The 22,311-nt window shown below is 36.8% G+C and overlaps 1 protein-coding gene across 9 annotated transcripts in view; it reads left to right on the plus strand.

Annotated features, from left to right (window-relative positions):
- The window catches only part of ATE1 (arginyltransferase 1), a 171,886-nt gene that overhangs the window by 77,728 nt on the left and 71,847 nt on the right, over positions 1–22,311 (plus strand). For all 9 annotated transcript variants that reach the window (XM_032490746.1, XM_032490743.1, XM_032490740.1 and 6 more), the window contains 2 exons: positions 3,903–4,084; positions 7,923–8,022. In XM_032490746.1, coding sequence (XP_032346637.1) covers positions 3,903–4,084; positions 7,923–8,022 — 282 coding nt within the window. The remainder of the gene's footprint in view (positions 1–3,902; positions 4,085–7,922; positions 8,023–22,311) is intronic.

Consider the following 22,311-nt stretch of genomic DNA (forward strand, 5'->3'; position numbering starts at 1 on the left):
GATTTGTGTGTGTGTGCACTTCCTTACTTTCTGGCACTACAAGATGCTCTAGGTTTATTGTGTATATTTCCTGCCTCACTCCTGGAATCATTTCTCCAAGGAGCCTTGAGTCTTCTTATTGCAGAATGATATTAGAAACCAAGATTTATGTACTAGATATGTTTATTGCTACTGGGTTTTTTTTTTTTTTTAATGTCTTTCCACCTGAGAATGCAAAGAAATAAATGTGTGTCTGCTGACCATGGTATTGTATGAGCATATCTATGATATGTGGATACCTATAAGTATTTATGTAACCATCTGTGCCTGTATTAAGATAAACATGACGTCTTATTCGTGTCTCCAACTCTAATCCATGACCATGTGGATCATTCTAGCCTCTACCTCTTGCTTATTTGTAAATTTACACTTCAACAGTGAGTATCCTGGTTCCTACCATCCGCCATCCATTTACTTAGTTGTTCAGTTCCAGTATACATGACATATCAGTATCAGAATTGTTAACCTGTAATTTTCATGTTAAACAACTTTATCAGGTAGAATACAATGCTTATGTGCAGATTTCCTCTTGCCTTCCTTCTTATAGACCCCCAAAGTTACTTACATCAGCACATTTCCCCTCCCCAGCCTCTTCAGTTAGTTTGTTTCATACATGTGGTTTTTTAAGAAAATTTTTTGTCCAACTATTTTTGGGGGTGGGTAATTAGGTTTGTTTGCTTGTTTGTTTGTTTATTTTAATGGAAGTACTGGGGATTGAACTCAGGACCCTTGTGCATGCTAAGCACACACTCTACCACTGAGCTACACCCTACACCCTTGTTTTGTACATTTGTATACAGTTAGATTCTCTTGTCACTGTCTGCATTGCTTCCTGGGATCCCTTAACCTCCTAAGTGATTTTCTTTTAATTTGCAGACATTAAAGCTCACTCTTTGTGTTGTAAAGTTCTATGAGTTTTGACAAGTGCATAATGTCATGTATCTACCACCACAGTGTTATACAGAATATTTTCATACTAAAGGTACTTCATCTGTTCATCACTCCCCAGCCCCTGACATTCTTGGCAACCACTGATCTTTTTACTGTCTCAATAGTTTTACCTTTTCTAGAATGTAACTGGAATCATACAATATGTAGCATTTTCACACTGACTTCATTCACTTTGCAGTATGTGTTTATGGTTTCTCCATTTTGTGTGTGTGAGGCTTGATAGCTTATGTCTTTTAACTGATGAATAATATTCCATTATGTGGATGTATCACAGTTTATCACCTATTGAAGGATATCTTGGTTGTTTCTAGTTTTGAGCCATTGTGAATAATATTATAAAAACTGTTGTGTGCAGGCCTTTGGGTCTTTTTTGTGACTTAAGTTTTCAAATTAACTGGATAAATGCCTAGGAATGTGATTGCTGTTTTGTGTGGTAAGACTGTGTTTGGCTTTGTAAGAAACTCCCAGACTGTCCTCCACAGTGTCTGTACCATTTGGCATCCCCACCATCAGTGAGTGGGAATTCCTGTTGTTTTGCATCTTCACCAACATTTGATCTATAGGTTATTGGGTTTTAGCCATTCTAATAGTTATATAGTACTCTCGTTTTTTAAATTTCACTGTCCTAACAAATGATGTTGAACATCTTTTCATATGTTTATTTGCCATCTGTACAATTTCTTTGGTGAAGTGTCTGCTTAGATACTTTGCCTGGTTTTTAACTGGATTGTTTGCTTTCTTGTACAGCACCATTTGTTGTATAGACTATCCTTTTTCCTGAATTATCTTTGCTTCTTTGTCAAAGGCCAGTTGACTGTATTTATGTGGGCCTCTTTCTGAGTTCTGTATTCTGTTCTGTTGTTGTATTTCTCTGTGCATTCACCAATATCACACTATCTTGATTATTGCAGCTTTATAATAAGTCTTGATCTCAGCTAGTGTCACTTTCCAGCTGTGCTCTTCTTCAGTATTGTGTTGGTTCCTGGCTCTTTTGCCTTTTCATATAAACATTAGAATTAATTTGTCAATATCCTTGAAATAATTTGATTGAGACTGCATTAACTGTGGAGACCAGCTTGGGAAGAATGGACATCTTAATCAAAATGAACATATACATTTATTTACATCTTCTTTGATTCCTTTTGTCAGAATTTTGTAGTTTTTTTGCATATAGATTTTGTATATATTTTGTTAGATTTATTCTTAAATGTGTAATTTTTTGGTGGTTTTGGAAAAAGGTATTGTGTTTTTAATTTCAAATTCCAGTCATTGCTGGTATATATGGGAGCAATTGACTTGTATCTTAACCTTGTATTCTGTAACCTTGCTACAATTGCTTATTCGTTTCAGTTTTTGTTGTTGATTCTTTGGGATTTTTTACGTAGTGTGTTGTGTCATTTGTGAACAAAGACAGTTTTATTTTTCTCCTTCCCAATCTGTATGTATACCTTTTATTTCTTTTCTTGTGTTATTACACTAACTAGGATTTCCAGTATGATACTGAATAGGAGTGATGAGAGAGGATATCATTGCCTTGTCACCACTCTTGGGGGGAAAGCAGTCAGTTTCTTACCATTAAGTATGATGTCAGCTGTAGATTTTTTTGTGTATGTTCTTTATAAAGTTGTTGAAGTTCCCCTGTATTCCTAGTTTCCTGAGAGCTGTTAGTCATGAATAGGTGTTGGATTTTGTCAAATGTGTTTTCTGCATCAATTAACATGGTCATGTGATTTTTCTTTTAGCCTGTTTTCGTGGTTGGATTACATTAAATTTTTTTTAAATTACTTTCCTAATGTTGAAGCAGGCTTGCATACCTGGAATTAATCCTACTTTGTCATGGTGTATAGTTCTTTTTATACATTGTTGGATTCAATTTGCGAATATTTTGGTGAAAATTTTTGCATCTATGTTCATGAGATACTGTTCTGCAGATTTCCTATCTTGTAATGTCTTTCTGGTTTTGGTATCAGCAAACGTACTTTTTTCATTTTTCTTCATTCCCTTTTAGCTTTTTTCCACATACAGTGTCTGTGACTTTAACTGTGTGAAAATGATATACAAGTTTTGTATATTTGTTCACTTAAATTGTTAATCTCTAACATCCATTCAGTCTCTAGCAAAGCATTTTTATGGTGCTTCATAATTTTAATTATATGGTTTTCACTTGAGAGCAGTTCATTTAAAATTATGTTCAATTTTAAAGTAAGAAATATTTAACTGTTTACAGAAAGTGGGTATACTCTGAGATCTCTGAATTTTTTTCCTGTGGGATTATAGGGTCATTAAAATAATGATAAAAAATAACTTTTATTTTCCTTTGTCTAATAGGGAGAACATCATAACTCTTTGTACTTACACAGGAACTCTTAACCTAAAAAAAATCACAAGCTCGTATGCTTTATGAGTGTGGGGGACAGATCAGGCCTCGCTGGCAGTATGGGGACACTTCTGCTCACACCCAGCCCTCTCCCTTACGTCTTCCATCTTTCTCTCATATACCATTTCTTTCCCAACTTTCACGTGAAACAGAAAAATACAGTTTATTTTGCCCTCCAGTAAGATTGCTTCTGATAATTGTAATGGATCATATAGAACTTCAAATAATTCTTCATTTGATTATAGTTTAAGTAGTTGTTTACTTATCCTGTAAAATTTATATTTCCTACTGCAAATTTTAAAACAAGTTAAAAAGATCTGAAGTTGAGTTTTTACTATCGTTCCTTTGTTTGGTCAGTGTTTCTACAACTGAAAAGTTTTGTGGGATATGAGTCGAAAGATAATGGCAACAAAGAGGAAATTTTAGGACTTACTAACCTGAGTGAAATAAAAATATAAGAGGTTAACTATTAAGATTTTTAATATAAAGAGAAAAATAACAAACTGTTCATGTTTGTATGTCTACTTTTTCACAGGCAGAGAATCCCCCTAACGGACCGGATTGTGGCTATGGCTCCTTTCACCAGCAGTATTGGCTTGACGGAAAGATCATTGCCGTGGGGGTGATTGACATCCTTCCATACTGTGTATCGTCTGTCTATTTGTACTACGATCCTGATTATTCATTTCTGTCTTTGGGTGTCTACTCTGCCCTCCGGTAAGATTGCTTCTGACAATTGTAATGGATCATATAGAACTTCAAATAATTCTTCATTTGAATATATTTTATTATGTAATAGTAGAAATCCTATTTGATAGTACATAATAATTAGTTGCTCTAGTAGTCTCTTATATATTGGTATTTAGAAATACCACTTTTAGAATGGAGGCTGGTGTTTGATGGTAATTACCTGGCTTTTTATATCCATCTAATCTAGTGCATGAGAAGTCATTGTATTTGTGGGATGCTTTTGTTGTTTAGTTTATGCATTTATTTAAGCTCCCCTGTCAAAACCACTTCATGGTTTTTAAATGTTGCATATTTTTTCTTGTCATCACTTTTGTATGTGTACTTTTATAATTAATTAAAAGTTTCATGAATCCGGTATAAATGAATTAAAACAATGTCTGTTGGAAGTAATATACAATTATTTAGACTAGGACCTGGGAGTCCGAGTCTCCACCTAACTCCTTAACCCTCATCGAAAGATGATTTCCCTTTTGTGACCATGATTGCAAATGTATGCAACACAGCAAAAATATTTTTAGTTGCATTATCTTAATGGTAAAAAGATTGGGGTCTTAGTCCATGAAACTATTCATTTCTATTTTCATCCCTGCTTGTCTGTGTATACATGTGGTAGAGGAGGGAAGGAGGATTGAGAATTATTTTTCTGTTGTTTGCTGGGAGCTTGAGTCTCTCATTTTTCTCCCTCTTGATCATTGTGTCATTTTTTTCTCTCTACTTTTCCCGTTCTCTGTCTGATGGTCATACTTTTCACATCATGGTAAAATATACCTCAGGATTGATTATTTTGTTTATTGTGTATGTGTTTTTCTCTGAATTATAAAAAATAAAAGGGTCTTTTTTTTTAATCACCATTTGATTTTTTTAAAATATGGCCCATAATTGACTTTTTTGTGTTTTTCAATGGCCCACAATATTAGTGTTTTCAAAGTGACCTGTCTCTTAATGCCAAATTATATAGCAAATTCAAAAATACATGTTTGCAACTGATTCCTATAATAATCTTTTAGTTTTCTTATGTGGTTAATTACATTTTGTATAGACTAAAAACACTCAAAATTCTTTGTAGTATCTTTGTGACTTTTTGTGAAATTAGAACTGATAATTTAAAGCATTTGTATTTTGTAACTTTAGAAGTGTATATTTCAGAAAAGATACTTTCTTTGTCCCAAAAATCAGTCAGCACTTTGAAATTATTGCCGTTTTCTTTCTTGTTTTATTTTTGTTATCTCTTGCTTTACAGTGTGTAGCATGGATTTGTCTAGACTTCTCAGATAAATATTAAAAATGGTATTTATTCTTACATAATAAACCTCAGCCTCTGTATGAAATATGATTTCATGTCTCAGTAAACAAAGAGATACAGAAATCCTACTGCATTTGAGATAGCAAATAATTAATTCTCAGCAAAATGAGAACGAGTTCTGTTTGTTGCTTCGTATATCTTGAAAATTCTAGAGCTGGAAAGCTTTAAGGAAGTAGCAGAGGAGCCTGAGGGCACAGGAGCTGGACCAGGTGACAGTGTGGAGGGTGCCAGTGTGCTGCGGTCCCCTCACTCCCTTGCAGTGCTCTGGAGAGTGTGAGTGGCTGAGTTTATGCAAGAGGAGAGGTGGCCAGAAGGTTGACATTAGGAAGCAAAATTGGGGAGAGTAGGTTACAAGTTGCCAATTCCATTGTTGATTTTAATGTATTTCAGTGAAAGCTATCTAGGTAATTTTCCCTCAGTTTCTTAAGCAATCGTTCAATCAATAGAGTTTTTATACTCTACTCTATAATCAAGTATAGATTTTTATGTAATCTAGTCTGCAGAGTTTAAAACTGTTTGCCTTGGGAATCATGAGCATGGGATTTATTTACTTTTTTTAGCAAGATGAATTTTAGAAATGTAATTAATTTCTTTAACAGATGTTTATTTGAGCACAGTCTGTGTGTCCAGATACTGTTTATAGATGTGAATAAGACAGACAGGATTTCCAGCTTTGTCAAAGCTGGCAGTAAATTAGAAAACTTGACAGACACAACTTTAGAGACTGTTGTGCTGTGTTAAAAATAAAATTATGGTTGCAGGCATATGGCCCTTTGTACATAAGGTAGTCAGGAAAGAAAGAAGAAAAGGAGCCAGCTATGTAAAAATTTGAGGATAGAAGTCCTGGTCAGAGGTAGCAAGTCCAAGTGCCCTGCCCTAAGGTGGTTGGAATGAAGAGAAGGAAAGTCTTTCGGGCTGGGATACGAGGTAGGGTCTAGACAATGTTATCCAAGGAAGGCAGAGAGGCAGGTGGCATTGATGAGGAAGGTGCAGATGGAGCAGGGCTTACAGGTCACAACAGGGAGGTTGGACTTTTATAAAAGTGTGATACCAACCCAGTGTGAGGGTAAAGGGTTTGGAGAGGTTACCTGATCTGATTAATACTGTAAAAGACTTCTTAGACTGTTCTGTGGGTTATGGAGGGGCAACAGCAGAAACTGGAAATCCAGTTGGGAGGCTATTGGAATTGTCCAAGGGAGACATAGTGGTGACTTGGACCAAAATATTTGAAGTGAAGGTGGTGTGAGAAGTGGTCAGATTCTGGGTGTATTTTGGAGGTGGTGCCAACTGGACTTGATGGATTGGACATGAAGGCAAGAGGAAAAGAGCAGTTAAGGGTGGTTCATAGGTCTGGGGCCTGAATAGCTTGTGGGTGGAGTGGTGATGCAGTTAACTGAGATGAGCAGGGCCAAGTGAAGGAGTGCCGGTGTGGCTGGGTAGGGTGTCCACGTAGAGCCCAGTGGGCCTGCGTTGTTGTATCCGTGCATTCTTCCTCAGCTTGAACCTTGAGAGTGGGTTAGTTCTGGAAATAGTGGGAACTGTTCTTACTACAGAACAGCCTAATAATGTTTTAGTCTAATAATGTTCAGGTAGCTTGGATTTAAAAATATGTTTGCTGTAAAGATGAATTTTTAGGGCAGTAGCCCTTCACCAGTTTAAATTTAAACTTGCAGAATGAACAGACTATTCCCTTAAAAAAATAAATCTCTCCTTAGATTTCAAGCATCCACTGCTGTTAAAAACAGAGAAAAAGAAATTAAAACCTTGAAGAAACAAACCTAAAAACAGAACAAACAACTTTTCTCATATTTTAGAAATGTACTCTCAAACACAAGCATTCATTCAGATGGGAAAGTAGGATGAAATTCTGTGCCCATATTTATCCAGCTACAAATTAAAACCATGTCAAGCATAGGCATTGCGGACAGCTGCTTTGTTCAGTTAGTCCTCGCCTGTGCCAACAAATAGAGAAAAAGCAGTGAGGTAACATGGTTTCCTCTGCTCTTTAGTTTTAGAGAAAATAAATATTAAAGTAGCATCTGGACATAGGAAAGGATTACATGTCATGTACTACTGAAAGTATTTGCATGTAAATGATAATCTTCCTGAAATTTGTTGGCTTTTGAGTTTTCTAAAATTTGTTGTACTGCTTTTAACCTGATAAACCCAGTCTTTGAGAACTCAAGGTGATAATGAATAACAGCAAGGAGCTGTATTAAATCTCTAATTTTATGCTATTTGAATTTTGGATACACTACTGTGCCCAGCAAAGTGGAAAACCTGAACTTAGATGCATTTACTCAAAATAATAAAGTTTTTTGGTGTCTTCTCTTAAGTAAAAATCATCTTACAGTATTTTCAAAATTGTTTTTCTCTCAACACTTGGATTTTTTTAATAGCTTAATATCAGATTTTATCAAATATTTGTCACGAGATTATATAGTACTTTGAGTATTGGAGTTAAATTTAACTGTACCTTCATCTTTATTCTTCTTTTGGCAGAGAAATTGCTTTTACTAGGCAACTTCATGAGAAAACACCTCAGCTCAGCTATTATTATATGGGTTTCTACATTCATTCATGTCCCAAGATGAAATATAAGGTAAAGTTAATTTTCACAACTGTCTGTCTGCTGTAGAGTCAAGTTATGAAAATTAGTGCTTTCATAGTTTCTCATCATAATAGTTTAACATGCTTGTACATTTCTAATATATATCACAAATTATTTTTAAACGTGTCTTAAACTTTTCAGAGAATCTAGCTTGTTCATTGCCTGAAACAGTGCCTGACAAATAGGTGCTAAATATTTGTTAAAGTAAGTTAATAGGTAGAAATTAGTGGAATGTATAGAAAGCTCAGCTATTCTAGAACTTTCAGTAGGGCCCTGCTTCCTTGCGGTAGCACATTATGCCTATTAAGAAATCTACCTTTACAGGGTGCATCCTCACCCTCTCCTGCCCTCCATTTCTTCTCCCTCCTTTCAGTCTTAGCTTTGTTTCCTTTGGACCCAGTCGCAGTCCAGAACAACCGGAGCTCGGTGTGAGCAGTAAGATAGTTTTGATAATACAACATTTGCAAACGTTTGTAAGGTTTTCATCACGGGAAGATGAATCTTTAATATGATTTTTGTCTCAGGGCACAGAATTTGGAGCTTTGAAAGGGGTTCAGATGGGTTAACTTAACTCTCTTTGCTGTCTCAGAGATGAAGCTTTCTGTAATGAGAACCACAGCCCCCACTGTTCTTATTTTGTAATTTATCTTATTATTGTCTGACTTCAGTACATTTTAGAATTTCCCTTTTTAAAAAAGGTCTTACCGTTTATGACTCTTACTTTTATTCTATTGTATTTTTGATTATTGAAATATAATTGACCTACAACACCATGTTGATTCCAGGTGCACAACATGGTTATTTGACATTTCTATACATTACAAAATGATCACCAGTAAGTTTAGTTACTATCTGTCACCATATAAAATTATGACAATATTGATTATATTCCCCACATTGTACATTTCATCCTCATGACTGACTTATTTTGTAACCGGAAATATGTACTTCTTTATCTCCCTCAACTGTTTCATTCATCCTCCCATCCCCCTCCACTCTGGCAACCACCAGTTTGTTCTCTGCATCTATGAGTCTGTTTCTGTTTTGCTTGTTTATTTGTTTTATTTTTTAGATTTCACCTATAAATGAAATCATATGGTATTTGTCTTTCTGTATCTGACTTATTTCTCTTATCATAATACCCTCTTGGTCCATCTGAGTTGTCACAAATGGCAAGATTTAATTCTTTCTTTATGGCTATATATGTATATATATATATATGCACATATATATAAACCAGTCTTCTTTATCCATTCATCTGTCACTTAGATTGCTTCTATATCTTGGCTATTGTAAATAATGCTGCAGTGAACATAGGGGTGTGTGTATCTTTTTGAATTAGTGTTTTTCTTTGGAAAAATACTCAGAAGTGGAATTGCGGGATTATATGGTGATTCTGTTTTTAATTTTTTGAGGAAACTCCATAGTTTTCTACAGTGGCTGCACCAGTTTACATTCCCATCAGTAGTGCACAAGGGTTCCCTTTTCTCCACATCCTCGCCAACACTTGTTATTTGTTGTCTTTTTAATAACAGCCATTCTGACAGGTGTGAGGTGATCATCTCATTGTGGTTTTGATTTGCGTTCCCTGATGATCAGTGATATTGAGCATCTTTTCATGTGCCTGTTGGCCATCTGTATATCTTCTTTGGAAAAAAGTCTTTTCAGGTCCTCTGTCCATTTTTTAATTGAGAAGTTTGGGTTTTTTTGATGTTGTTTTATGACTCTCTTTAATGAAACTCTTTGATGTTTTCTAAGTATTAGTAGCCCACTGTAAAAGCTCTGGAAAATCTAGAGCAGTATAAAGGAGCAGGCCACATCCTGCCTGCCATAATAACAGTAACCAAATACCTCTGCTCTACTCAGAGCACTGCTTTAAGCTCCGAAGACAGGAAAAGATTTAAACATGAACTTTCCTCTTAAAACTTGTAATCTAGGTGCGGATTGGGGGTATTTTACATAAAATCAGGTCAGTACAGTGGTCTGGTAAGTGACCTGGGAGGTGATGGGGTTTGCTGCACAAGGTATGGAGGAGGAAAGGGTTTAACCGGAAGGAAAGAGAGGCCCCCCAAAAGAGTAGGTATGACAGCGAAGCACAAATCATGGAGAAGGAGTGCAGAAATAAGAATTACTAGGTGACAGAGCCATATGTATTCATAAAAAAATGGAGGAGGAGGAGGACGGTCGCCATTCAGTCAATCTCCCTTGTAGCTGAAGCCAAGTTATGAGCATGTTTTGTGGCTCTGTCTGCTGTTAACAATGTAAATATAATAAATATTAATCAGTTTATACATAAAGTCTATTAATGGTGTTTTGAGGAAAAACTTAGAAGCAAAATAAGTCCATAAATTGGTAAATTTAATTTGTTATTTAATGCAGTTAACATGGTAAGATATCCAAAATGGTTATTAGAAATAGGACCTCGTAATGTTTGCTGGCAGTTTCCAGTGTTTTAATATTCTCTATAGGCTGAAGTTCTTTGTAAATACAGGCATACCTCAGAGATACTGCGGGTTCAGTTCCAGACCACCACAGTGAAGTGAGTAACGCTATAAAGCAAGTCACACAAATTTTTCCCAGGACACATAAATATTATATTTACACTATACTGTAGACTGTTAAGTATGCAGAAGTATTATGTCTAAAAAAATGTACATACCTTCATTAAAAAATACTTCATTCCTAAAAATTGCTAACCATCACCTGAGCCTTCATTAAATCATAATCTTTTCACTGGTGGAAGGTTTTAAATAGCAAAATGTGACACAGAGACATGAAATGAGCAAATGCTGTTGGAGAAATGGTCCTGATAGACTTGCTTTTGATGCAGGGTTGCCACAGACCTTCAATTTGTAGAAAATGCAGTATCTGCAAAAAGCAATAAAGTGAAGTGCAATAAAATGAAGCATGCCTGTACTACTAAACTTGATATTTCTTATTAAACAATTTTTAAGATAGTCATACTAATAAGTAAAGAATATTGGAAATATTTTAAGAATAACTTATGATGTTAGGAATCCTATTCTCTCATTTAAAATCCCAAAAAGTAATATCTTTGGGAATTTGGAAACAACTATTAAAACCTGTAAAACTAGGTTATAGCTCAGAGTGGAAAAGGCATGGGGCGGACTCAATTTAACCATTTTAAACAAAACTTTAAATTTTTCCCAATATATTATATTCACATTATAACTTCTTGGGAGAGAGAATTCTGGGAATTTGTACTGTATTTAATGATTTTGTAAGTATGTGAGAGATAATAGTGATAAAATATCTGAATATTAAATTAATTTTGTAAAGCTGGCATTTGCCTGGCATAATTGAAAACTTTTGGGTCATCAGGAACATGTTGCTTTTAATTTTTATATTGTTTAAGAAAATTGTTTTTATCTCCTCATGATTGAAGTAAGTCAGTTTTTGTAACTGAAGAGTAAAGATACTTGCATTTCAGTTAAGGATATTTTATTATATTTTGAGCAAATGAGAACCCTTAGTTATGCAGGAATAGCACAACTGGTTGTAAACATAGGAATTTTCAGTCAGAAAATGTGCTATCAAAATTGTAAGATGGATAGTTGTTGGTTCAAGCATGAATAGTTCTCATTGCAAGTTGAAGGTCTAGAACTAGAGACCAATAAAAGATAACTCACAGAAAATGAATCACATACTATTATAAAATTTCTCATTTTCATGAATGAATGAGGGTAAATTTAGTATGTAACTACAATAGTAGTTAAAGTATCTTTTTTTCTTAGAGCGTAAGTGTTTCACGCATTAGTAGTGACATATTTTTGTCACATCGTAAAGTACACATGGAAAAAACTACAAGTGTTTTTTATCTGATGTTAAAGAAAAAGGAATATATTTTAATATAGGAATATGTTTAATAACTAAGAAGGAACAGTCCATTAGGTACCTGGTATACACTAGACACTGGGAATACAGTTGTAAGCAGAATAGATGTGGTCTCTGCCCTATTGGGGGTTAAATCTGAATGGGCACATAGATAATTATAATCCAGTACATAAAGTGGCACCAAGTGACTGTACCTGAAACTAGAATAATGTTTCATTTGGGTTTTCTGGTGTAGATTTAGACATAGTAAGTTACAGTCTTCATATAATACATTTATGACGCAGAGCAAATTATTTAACAGGTTTGAAATACACTAAAGAACTGGTTTTACCTGCTCTCTTATATTGAGTAATGAGCTATCATGAAGGCATACTGAAATGATGAGTCTCTTTATGGGTAGGAAAGACTGTCATTTGATAGATGATTCCCAAAGCTTTCCATCATCAATTTCTCTAACTCTGTACCCTGTTTGTGTGTGCTGCTCCATCCATCAGCAGTACATTTTGTTTCCCTCACCGTGTATTGGACTGGCCTTGTGACTTGCACTGACTAACAGGATCCCATAGAAGTAACTGCCTGGGACTTTAGGCCCAAGTCTTAAGAGGACAGACAGCTTTTGCTTCCTCTGTCTTTGAAGCCAGTCATCTTGTAGAAGGTCCAACTACCCTGCTGGAGAGAGAGGCCACTTGGGAGGCCTGAACATCTTGGATGTTTCAGCCCCAGCCAAGCAACTGGCTAAATGCAGTTGCCTGAGACCAGCAGAAGAACCACCTAGCTGAGCTATAGCCAAATCACAGAATGACGAGGAATAATTATTGTTGTTTTAAGCCTCTAAGTTTTGGGGTGGGTTGTTACTCAGCAACTGATGACTGAAACACGTGGTGTAGGATGGAAATCACTAGATCCAGTTGTAGATTTCCACATCGATGGATCAGTGGAAGTCATTCTGTGCTGAGCTGTGCAGACTCTTGTCCTGAACTGAGCTGAACTGATCTGGGAAGTTTCTGACAGCTCAGTGTGAGAGAGTTTTGGCAAAATTACTTTATTTCCATGTGTGGTCATATCTAAAGATGTGCCTACTTGGCTTATGAGAATTCCTCTTTATAAGGCATTCAGTTTAATACCCTGACTTGGGCCTAGAAGGCGTTTGTTAACATGATGACACATTTTGATTTTGCTTGTGTTGCTAATGGTGAGCACTACAAGACGAAGATCACCACGTGGCCATCTTCATGGTTACCTAGATGGCTATAATGCAATGGAGTCTCCTCTCAAAGTACTCAAGGTTTACTAGGTCAGAGCAGTTATACTCCTGTGCAGCATACTCCCTAAAATGCATTTTACTGAATTATTTTGATTTTACTGTTCTGTGTGTGTGTTTTAAATAAAGGTTGATTTATATAAGTAGTAAATAGTCAGATACGTTTTGTCTGTGGCCATAGTCTTAGGTTAAGGCACAAGGTAGTCACAGAAGAGTTTTAGAGTCATTAATGAAAAGAAATTATCTTGATAAGATGTGTTATCATTGCTCGCTTTACCTATTATAATAATTGTGGCCATTTTAATGGGACTTGGTAATGTTTGGCATAAATCAGTACCGATTTGGGGACTTGGGAACTGGCTGAAACAAACGGAAACTGTATTTTCAACTTAGGAGAGTTTCTCCTTGGAGGAGCTGTCCTGCTGAAGTGGGAGTGGGTGGTGTGGTTTTCTGGATGCCATCCTCAGTGGTGTTCGTCCTCTTTCTCTGCCCCTCTCACAGTTCCCAGGTAGTGGCTGCCCTTTGGACATCACAGGCCATCAGCGGTGGCTAGAATTCAAAAAGAATAATATCCTCTCCTGTGTCTCACTTTTCTAAAATATTATTTTTAATTGTGGTAAAATATACATTGCAGAATTCCTCTTAACCATCTTTAAGTGCACAGTTCAGAAGTATTAATTAAGTATATTCACATTGCTGTGCAGCCATCACCACCATCGAGCTCCAGAACTCCTTTCATCTTGGAAAACTGTAACTTGTATCCCATTAAGCAATACCTCCGCATTCCCCTCTCCCCCCAGCCCCTGGCAACCACCATTCTTCTTTCTGTCAGTCTCAGTTTGACTACTCTGGGTACCTGATGTAAGTGGAATCATACAGTGTCTGTCTTTTTGTGACTGGCTTATTTCACTTAGTGTAAGATCCTTAAGGTTCATCCATGTTGCAGGTGTCGGAATTTCATTCCTTTTTAAGGCTGAGTGATACTCCATTGCCTGTATACACCACCTTTTATTTATGCATTCATCCATTGATGGACACTTGGATTGCTTCTACCATTTGCCTATTGTGAATTATGCTTCTGTAAACATGGGTGTACAGGTATCTGTTCAAAACACTGCTTTCAGTTCTTTTGTGTATATGCCCAGAACTGGAATTGCTGGATCATATAGTAATATTTGTGTAATTTTTTTTGAGGGAACGCCATACTGTTTTTTGTAACAACTGCACCATTATCTTCCCATCAGTGGTGCACACGGGTTCTGATTTCTTCACGTTTTCACGAGCTCCTGTTATTTTCTGGTTTTGTTTGTTTGTTTGGTTTGACATTAGCTATCCTAATGTATGTGAGCTGATCTCTGTCTCTTTTTTAAGATCAAGAAAAACCTTACCAAGAAGCCTCCTAGCCTGTTTCACTCATTTCATTTGTCAGAGCTGTGCCTCTTTTCTGTGCCTGAGCGAGTCACTCACTAGCAAGGGGAATGGAATTAATTTAGGGCAGATGTGATTGGAGATGGGCAGAGTCACTTCTTGGAGATCGTGGCACTGCAGAAGGTGAACATCTGAACAAGATTTTTTTGTTTTTTAAATTCTGCCTAGAACCCAGTATTTTTAAACTGAGCTGTTGATTTATATTTATTTATTTTATATATAGTTTATATACGTTATGCAGTTTGTGTGTGTATATATATCATTATATATGCTTTTACAAATTGAACTGTAGGTTTAAGTATAGTTTTCTAAGGCTTCTTTAAAAATAAAATGTTTTCCTGTGTTTTCAAAATGCTTAATATTTGCATGTAAAGCTTAGTTTACATTCTCTGTTTTGACACCTTTCCATACATTTCAAAACTATTCAGTTTCCCTTGAATGTGAAAATTAGAATATATAGAAATTGGTGTTGGGAATAATTTTTTAAATTTCTTCTCCATGTTGCCTCTCAGACTGCTGCTGCAAGGCCATTCTGTGATCTGAAGGAGGTGTTTTGACTGAGTTCTTTATCCAGACTTATATGCAGGCCAAAGTAAACAGTGATTCAGGCAGTCTGCCTTGGTATCATGACATGGCCAGACATCAGACAGTTGAAACATCAGAAAGGGTTCGGAAATGTCAGAAAAGAAACAAAAGGCTAATTCATCTGTGATTAATCTTTCTTAAATTCAGTGCCTCAGCTTGATTGTGGTCAAACAGCATCTCTGAACTTCTGCAGGAGTTTGCCTGAAAAGAGGTAGCTGACATAGCTGTTATAAAAGCGGGTACTAGAAGAACTTGGAGCCCGCAGAGCTTCATCTGCAAAGTCCTGTGCTGCTGGAATCCTCGAGCTCCCGAGCTTTTCAGGATTTCCTGACTAGACAAAGTAGCAAATGTTATTTTACTACAGTCTTGCAGCCCAGGGTGATGCATTTGGGTACACGTGGTAGTGACTTTGCTCCTACTGGTCTGAAAGAAATACAAATGGTCTCATCAGTTACCCACAGCACAGTACAGAACACTGGAGTGCTTGATTCAGCACCTATTTTTGATGTTCAATTAAACATCCAGTGAATTAGACACGGTCAGTAGAAAAAATTACCACAGAATAATTTTAGTAAGGGGTTTTCGATGCCTCCTGCAGGCAATGGCTTCTGGCTTCTGTATCATGCTTTATGAAGACCTTCCCTATCCCTCATATTAGAACATAATAATATCCTCTCTTTATTCCTTTTCTCTGGCAAGATTCATCTCAGGCTTGCTCCACTCTGAAACCTTGCCTGACTCTCCTGTGTGTAAGTGTACGTTTCCATCGCAGCTTACATGTTGATACCTGACACTTACTGCACTGTATTACAACTACTTGTTTTCATATCCGTCAGTCTCTTTAGACTCGAAGCTCCTTCGAAGATGGAGCTTGAGCTCATTTATTACTTACTGTAGCAACAACCCCTGATTTACAGTAAATATTCAATAAATCTTTGAATGGTTGGAGGGAGATCAAGAACAATGAGTAATTGGATTACTGGTTAGAGGGAAAGTACATATTTGCACCAAGTAAAGTGACGTCATTTGGCATTTCTACAGCATAGACCTTTGTATAGTTTTGGCAGTATTAATCAAAGATAAGTTTATAACAATTGTTTACTTTTAGAATAATGAGAAAGTTGTTTTGTTTCAATTGTCAGACGAACACTGAAGATACTCTTGCATTTGCCTTTTTCTTCAAATTGAAAAAGCACTGCAAATAATTTAGAACATTTGTAATTCTAAAATGATAGTCCTGTATAATATTTTATGTGGTTTATATTTGAATAGCATTTTATTTTTAAATAGGTTGATCTAAAAATGTATCTAACTGAATAAAGTTTATTATGTAAAACCCTTGAAATAACAGAATATAGTATAAATTTTTTTCTAGGGAGTATGATTATAAATTTTGATAATTGTGTAATATGAATGTACAGTCTAAATACTGTTTTAACTAGCATTGATTTGTTTCATGATCTCACATATTGGCTGTAGAGGGGCAATGAAGGGGGCTTCTCACTGTGAGATTCTGGTTCCCTGCTTGTCCCCAAGTAATGGTTCTCTCTTAGGGGCAGTTTTGTCCTTATCCCCATCCTATCTCATTTCTGGAGACCCTTTTGATTGTCGCAACTGAGGTGATGGGAGAAGAGGGTGTGTGTGCGTGCTGCTGGCATCTAGTCGGAAGAGGCCAGAGATGCTTCTAAACATTCTTCAGTGCATGGTCCCTGCAATGAAGATTCTTTGGCCCAAAATATCAGTAGTGCTGAGGTTAGAGAAACCCTATTTAAAGAGTTAGCTTTTTGCCATTGAAGTCAGTAGGGCTTTACAGTTGCTGAGTTACCGTGTGTAATTTGACTACTGCTGTCAAGAAGGAACTGCCAGAAAGATTAATTTTGGGTTCACCATAACAATCTTGAAATAAACTATCCCGTTATGACACACCAGAGAGAGGTTTCCTGTGTCTTAATTCATGACCCTGTGCGGTCATAAACGTATTGATGACCCCAGGACTGTCTTAAATTTTCTTTGGGGGCTTATATGTGGCCTTCATGTCAGGCTTAAAGGTAATGTAATGTTTCTGTACAATGAGATATATCTAGCGAATCTTGAGGTCTCATAGAAGGAGCAGCAGAAACAACAAATAAAGCTAAATTTTCCAAAATGTGTTGCTTTGTTTTTCTAGTTCCGATGTGAGTGGTAGGGTCTGTCTTTAGTATTTATAAATCATTCTGTTTTCCTTGCTTTGTAGAAATAGAAAGAAATTTGGCAGCTTCATAATAACCAAGTGAATTGAATTATTCTTTCCCTAGCAGCTAATTGAGTTCATCTTTTTTAGTACAGAGAGAACACAGTGTTGGCATATGTTTCAGGATGGGAGGTTAGACTCCTTCAGCTTTAGTGGCACAGGGATGTTTGGCACATCCTATACTCGTGTGCTTTAATCTAGCCCATTTGGACCTAAGCTGTTTTAGAAAAGCACGTGTGTGTATGTGTTTATTGTTTGTCTTGCCTAGTATTCTACCTTGGTGTTGATGAGAGAATGAAGCCAATTTCCACCTTTCCCACACCGCTCCAGGACCCCCCATCACAGCTCAGGTGTTCTTTCCTTCTTACATCTGTACGTGTTCTCTTGGTTCTTATATCTCATTCTGTAAAAATAAGGCAACTGTAAGGTTTTCATACTTGACACTTTCTTTCAAAAGCCTTATTGTCTGCATTTGTGGCATTAGCTAAAGTGAAGCAACCTTGAGGAGCATAATAATCTGGGATATTCAGCAGTCGGTTGACAGTGACAACACTGAGAAGCACAGGAAGCTCTGTGTCCACGGCTAGAGGACCTTTCTGGTTGTTGCCTCACTGCCTTCCAGCCTGTGGCCGTCCTCAGCCACGGAACTATTCCAGCATGAGGTGCATTGTGTGGGGATCGTTTTATTCTCTCACATGGGTCTCTTAAATCCACATTTCTTGGCTTGGTCCTCAGGAGTTCCTTTTTCTTCCTGATACCTCATCATCTGCCCTTGGGCATCCTTTGTCCCCATTTTCTCTGCCGTTTGTCCCACACAGAGACCACTGCATTGAGGTGTGTGCCATGCCTGTACTTCTTTTCTGAGGGAAATTGCTATTCTGATCGTTTCTGCCAAAGGAAATGCAGCCTTGGAGTTTAGGTCACCATGTTTAGTGCCACGTGACCCTGCCATCTTAATTGCTATTAGTTGGACTAGGCATGGGTACCTGACCCCAAGGTGGTCGATCTCCGGTAGACTAGGGTCAAGTAAGGCTCATCATTAAAGCTTTGCCCACTGAATAGTGGATGACCAGGCCATTCAGATCCTCTCTTTTAAGGAAGTGTGGATTGAGACTACAGGGAGGATCAATATTTAGTGGGAGTCGTCACTGAGAGCTACACAGGGAATGGTAACAAAAGCTCAGAGTTAGATTAGGGCTCCATAAACACAGGTCCATAAAGTTTAAATTGTAGGCAAACTTTTGTACACATGCCCATTTATCTTGAGAATAGAGTTCATGGATTTCTTTCATCTGGCTTTCAAAGGGGTCTGTGAACCAAAAGATAGCAAGTAATGAGATGGTGGGGGAGCAGAAGCAGACACAGTGAGTAGCAGATGAAAATACAGGTTGCGGTCTCCTGCTCTGAGGGGAGACAGGTAACCACTTGTTAGACCTACTTGTCGGTTTTTGAATTATGATCTGGGCCTGGGTTTCCTCCTCTTCCTGGATAGCCTGGGATTATCTGGAGCCTGACCCTACGTGGGTAATATTTGTGCCCTCATTTTCTTATGTTCTTCCCTAAAATGTTCTGTTCCCCTCCGCCATTAGTACTAGCCACTTAGTGGAGCACCTGAGTGAATTTCTTTGTTTCTTTAATCCAAAGAGCCAAACTGATAAACATGTCTGTTAGCAGCATAGATGTGCTAGAGAGGGCAACAGCTGTGCCATTTCCCTGGCTGCTGAGTATTATGGTCAGTACCTACATAAGGTGTGTCCATATAAATGAGCCACATGCTCACCTAAGGTTAGATGGAGGATAAGGAGGGAAGGAACTGGTGAAATATTCTGTATAACAGGACTTGATAAAATCCCAGATCGTAAATAGTTTTTACTCTTTTCCTATCAGTGGAACATGCCATCTTCTTTTTCCAAGATGTTAACCATAGGATTGTGACGGAGGGTTCAAAAAAGTGGTTGATTTACCATGTTTGTGTCTGGGCATAAAAAACATTGACTTAAAAATTAATGTGAACAGATGGTAGAGAATATTACATTATCTGACGTTTTAACACACTGAAACAGATTAGTGAGGTTGAGAATTTTCTTCCTTGAGAATTGAAGAACAAAATGACAACAAACAGATCTTTGTTGGCATGAAGGAGATATATGACCATCATACCTTAGAGACAGAGAGAGGACCATCTCAGTTCTAGCCTAAAGCCGTGAAAACTAAGACCAAGGTAGTGGTGATAATGAGTTATAATTTTTCCTAGGAAATAGAATAGTTGCTTTTGTAACTTGGAACTACCCAAGTCTAATTTAAATTTAATTTTTCCAGAGGTTTGCTGCTTCTTACTGAATGTTTGGCCAGGCAAAGTTTTGAGCTTGTTTTTCAAACTAAATTATGATGAAGGATTAAAGAGAAGGGAAAGGGCGTTGTCATAGAAAATCAAACAGAAAATGTGTATTTTCTTTTTTCACTGATTCCCCGGTAAAGTTTTTATTCTTCTTCTTTTTTTTTTTTTCCTTATTTAAATATGGTCAGTTTACAATGTTGTGTCAATTTTCTTTCCATTAAGAATTTTCTTAGGGGACAAAACAGTAAGTTGAAAATTAAAATAAAAAATATACAACTTATTTAACTAACTGGCTGCATTTCCTTTGAATTTCAAGGTGGTAAAAGTTCTTAAGTGCTACACAGCCGCCTTGATGGGCCAGGAATCATAAATACTTAGAGGGGACTTAGGAAAATAAGGACCCTTTTTTAAAAAAGATAAAAGGTCCATTTCTCCCTTCTTTGTTAACATTTATTGGTTTTCTTTTACTTTTTAATTCTCTTCCCATCACTTTTGGGTGAACTGAGGAAAAACTGGAGAATGCCCTGTGGGTGCTTGTGTGCCTCTGCTGTTGTCATGGAGTCACATAGACTGTAGCTGCGTATTTCAGTTAAGGATTTGGAGTAAGGCTCATAAAAGGGAAATTTCTGTCCTCTGTAGTCAAGGTCTCACATTCCAGTACAGCACCGTGTAGCTGCACTGCTCCTAGCTCACAAGGAAGGCATCTTGAAAATGGTAAAAATATTTTCATATTTTTGGATACAGAATCCTAGAGAGATGCTAAGTGTTTTTATTGCTTTAATTCAGATTAAAGCTAATAAACCCAGTCCCAGAGGCTCTGTTAGAGTCAGGTTAGTAGGGTTGGTGAGTGAGTCTCAGATAAGAGTCCAGCAAGCAGTTTTACTTGTTTTTGGAGCTCGGGAAGTGATAGTTTTGTTGATCCAGCTCCACTTTGGAAACTCGCCATTTCCAGACATGGCCTGAGGCCCTCAGTGAGTACTCTAAGTGAGACAGTGAAACCAGAGGGCTCAGTTCCATGTTATTGTATTGTGATTAACAGTCCAATGGTAGACTTGATTTATTTGGAAGTATTTTCAAGCTTTCAGAAAAGTCTCAGGAATAAAAATGATACAAAGAATACTCAAATACCCTTCACTCAGGTTCACCTTCTTCTCTCTTCCCCCCATATTTACATAGATACGTGAATATGTGTATTTATACACTTAAAACACACACAAATTTTTTTAACTATTTGAAAGTAAGTTGGTTATACTGAGTGATTCTTTAGTCCAAAAATTTTTGCTTAGTAAGCAAAATACTTGCCAGATGTGTTTGGAGAATATGTGTTTTGTAATTATTAGCTCAGGTAATTCTCACAACCACCTGATACAAGTGTTATTTTCCCCACCATTTTATAGAATAGAAGTCTGTAACTAACGTACAAGTAGTTAATGTCGGAGTGTTCACATTCAGGTAGACTGAGGCTGAAGCCCAAGCCCTGCTATGTTGCTTCCCTTTAGGACACTGCCAGTGTGAAGACTTTCATGCAGATTTTAAAAACACTCTTGAGTTCTCACAGACTGTATCAGTCCAGATTTCATCTATTGTAAGACATGCATTTTTTTCTTATTCTCACATTTTAAAAGCCTGGGTGTGTTTTTCACAATGGATGGTGATGTAGTTGACAGTATATACATGTGTGTGCAAACTTGGTTGTTAAATTTGGTGGTGTGCTTTTTGGCCACTGAGGTAGGGGTATGTGTGTGTGTGTTTTTCATTTCCCACTTGAAAGGGAAAATGATGTTCTGGGTTACCAGCTCTAAGGGGTAGAGGAGCTGTTGCATTTTATTAAATATTGTGGACTTGCTTGAAGATCAGACATGCTAAATTTTCACAAGTAAAATATGTAAATATTTCTGAAAATACAGCTAAGAGCTCCTTAACTATTTGAACTTAGTGTTCAAGTGTTGATTGGGTGGTATAAGTTGTGCTGTTGCAGAATTTACCTTCCTTGACATGGGTTTCCTTCTTCTGTTTGTCCTTCCCCATTCTTTTCTTCCTTTTTTTTCTTTTTGATTTTAAAAATAATTCCTCTTGTGGAAAAGGGGATAAATTAGAGGAATGTTAAAAATAAAAATTGCCTGCAGCTCTCTCACCCAGAGCTCATCACAGCTGACATTTTGCTGTATTTCCTTTGGGGTTTTGTAAATATACATGCATTTCTTTTTTCCTCACAGTTATTAGGTGATACATGCAATATTGTTTCCTACCTTTTTCTGTTTTCTTCATAAGTATTTTCCTATTTTTCTTAAATCTTTCATTACCCCCTGATTCTAAGTGACTGTAAATGTTATAATGTGCCATAATTTATCGAGCTATTACTGTGTGTTTAAGTTCTTTCCACTTCTTCTTGCTATATAAGTAACTCACGGCAAGCATTTTTTGGTATATTTCTTTTTGAGACTGTCACAGAATTTACCCTTTTGCACATTCATGCTGGAGGTGAGGAATCCATCCGTATTGTGTGTCTATACATTTGGGACATCTTCCACGAAGAGCAGAGCAGCACTATACATTAGAAGCTACTGAAAATTAGACTAGTAA

The sequence above is a fragment of the Camelus ferus genome, chromosome 11, assembly GCF_009834535.1.
Source record: "Camelus ferus isolate YT-003-E chromosome 11, BCGSAC_Cfer_1.0, whole genome shotgun sequence".
NCBI lineage: Eukaryota > Metazoa > Chordata > Mammalia > Artiodactyla > Camelidae > Camelus > Camelus ferus.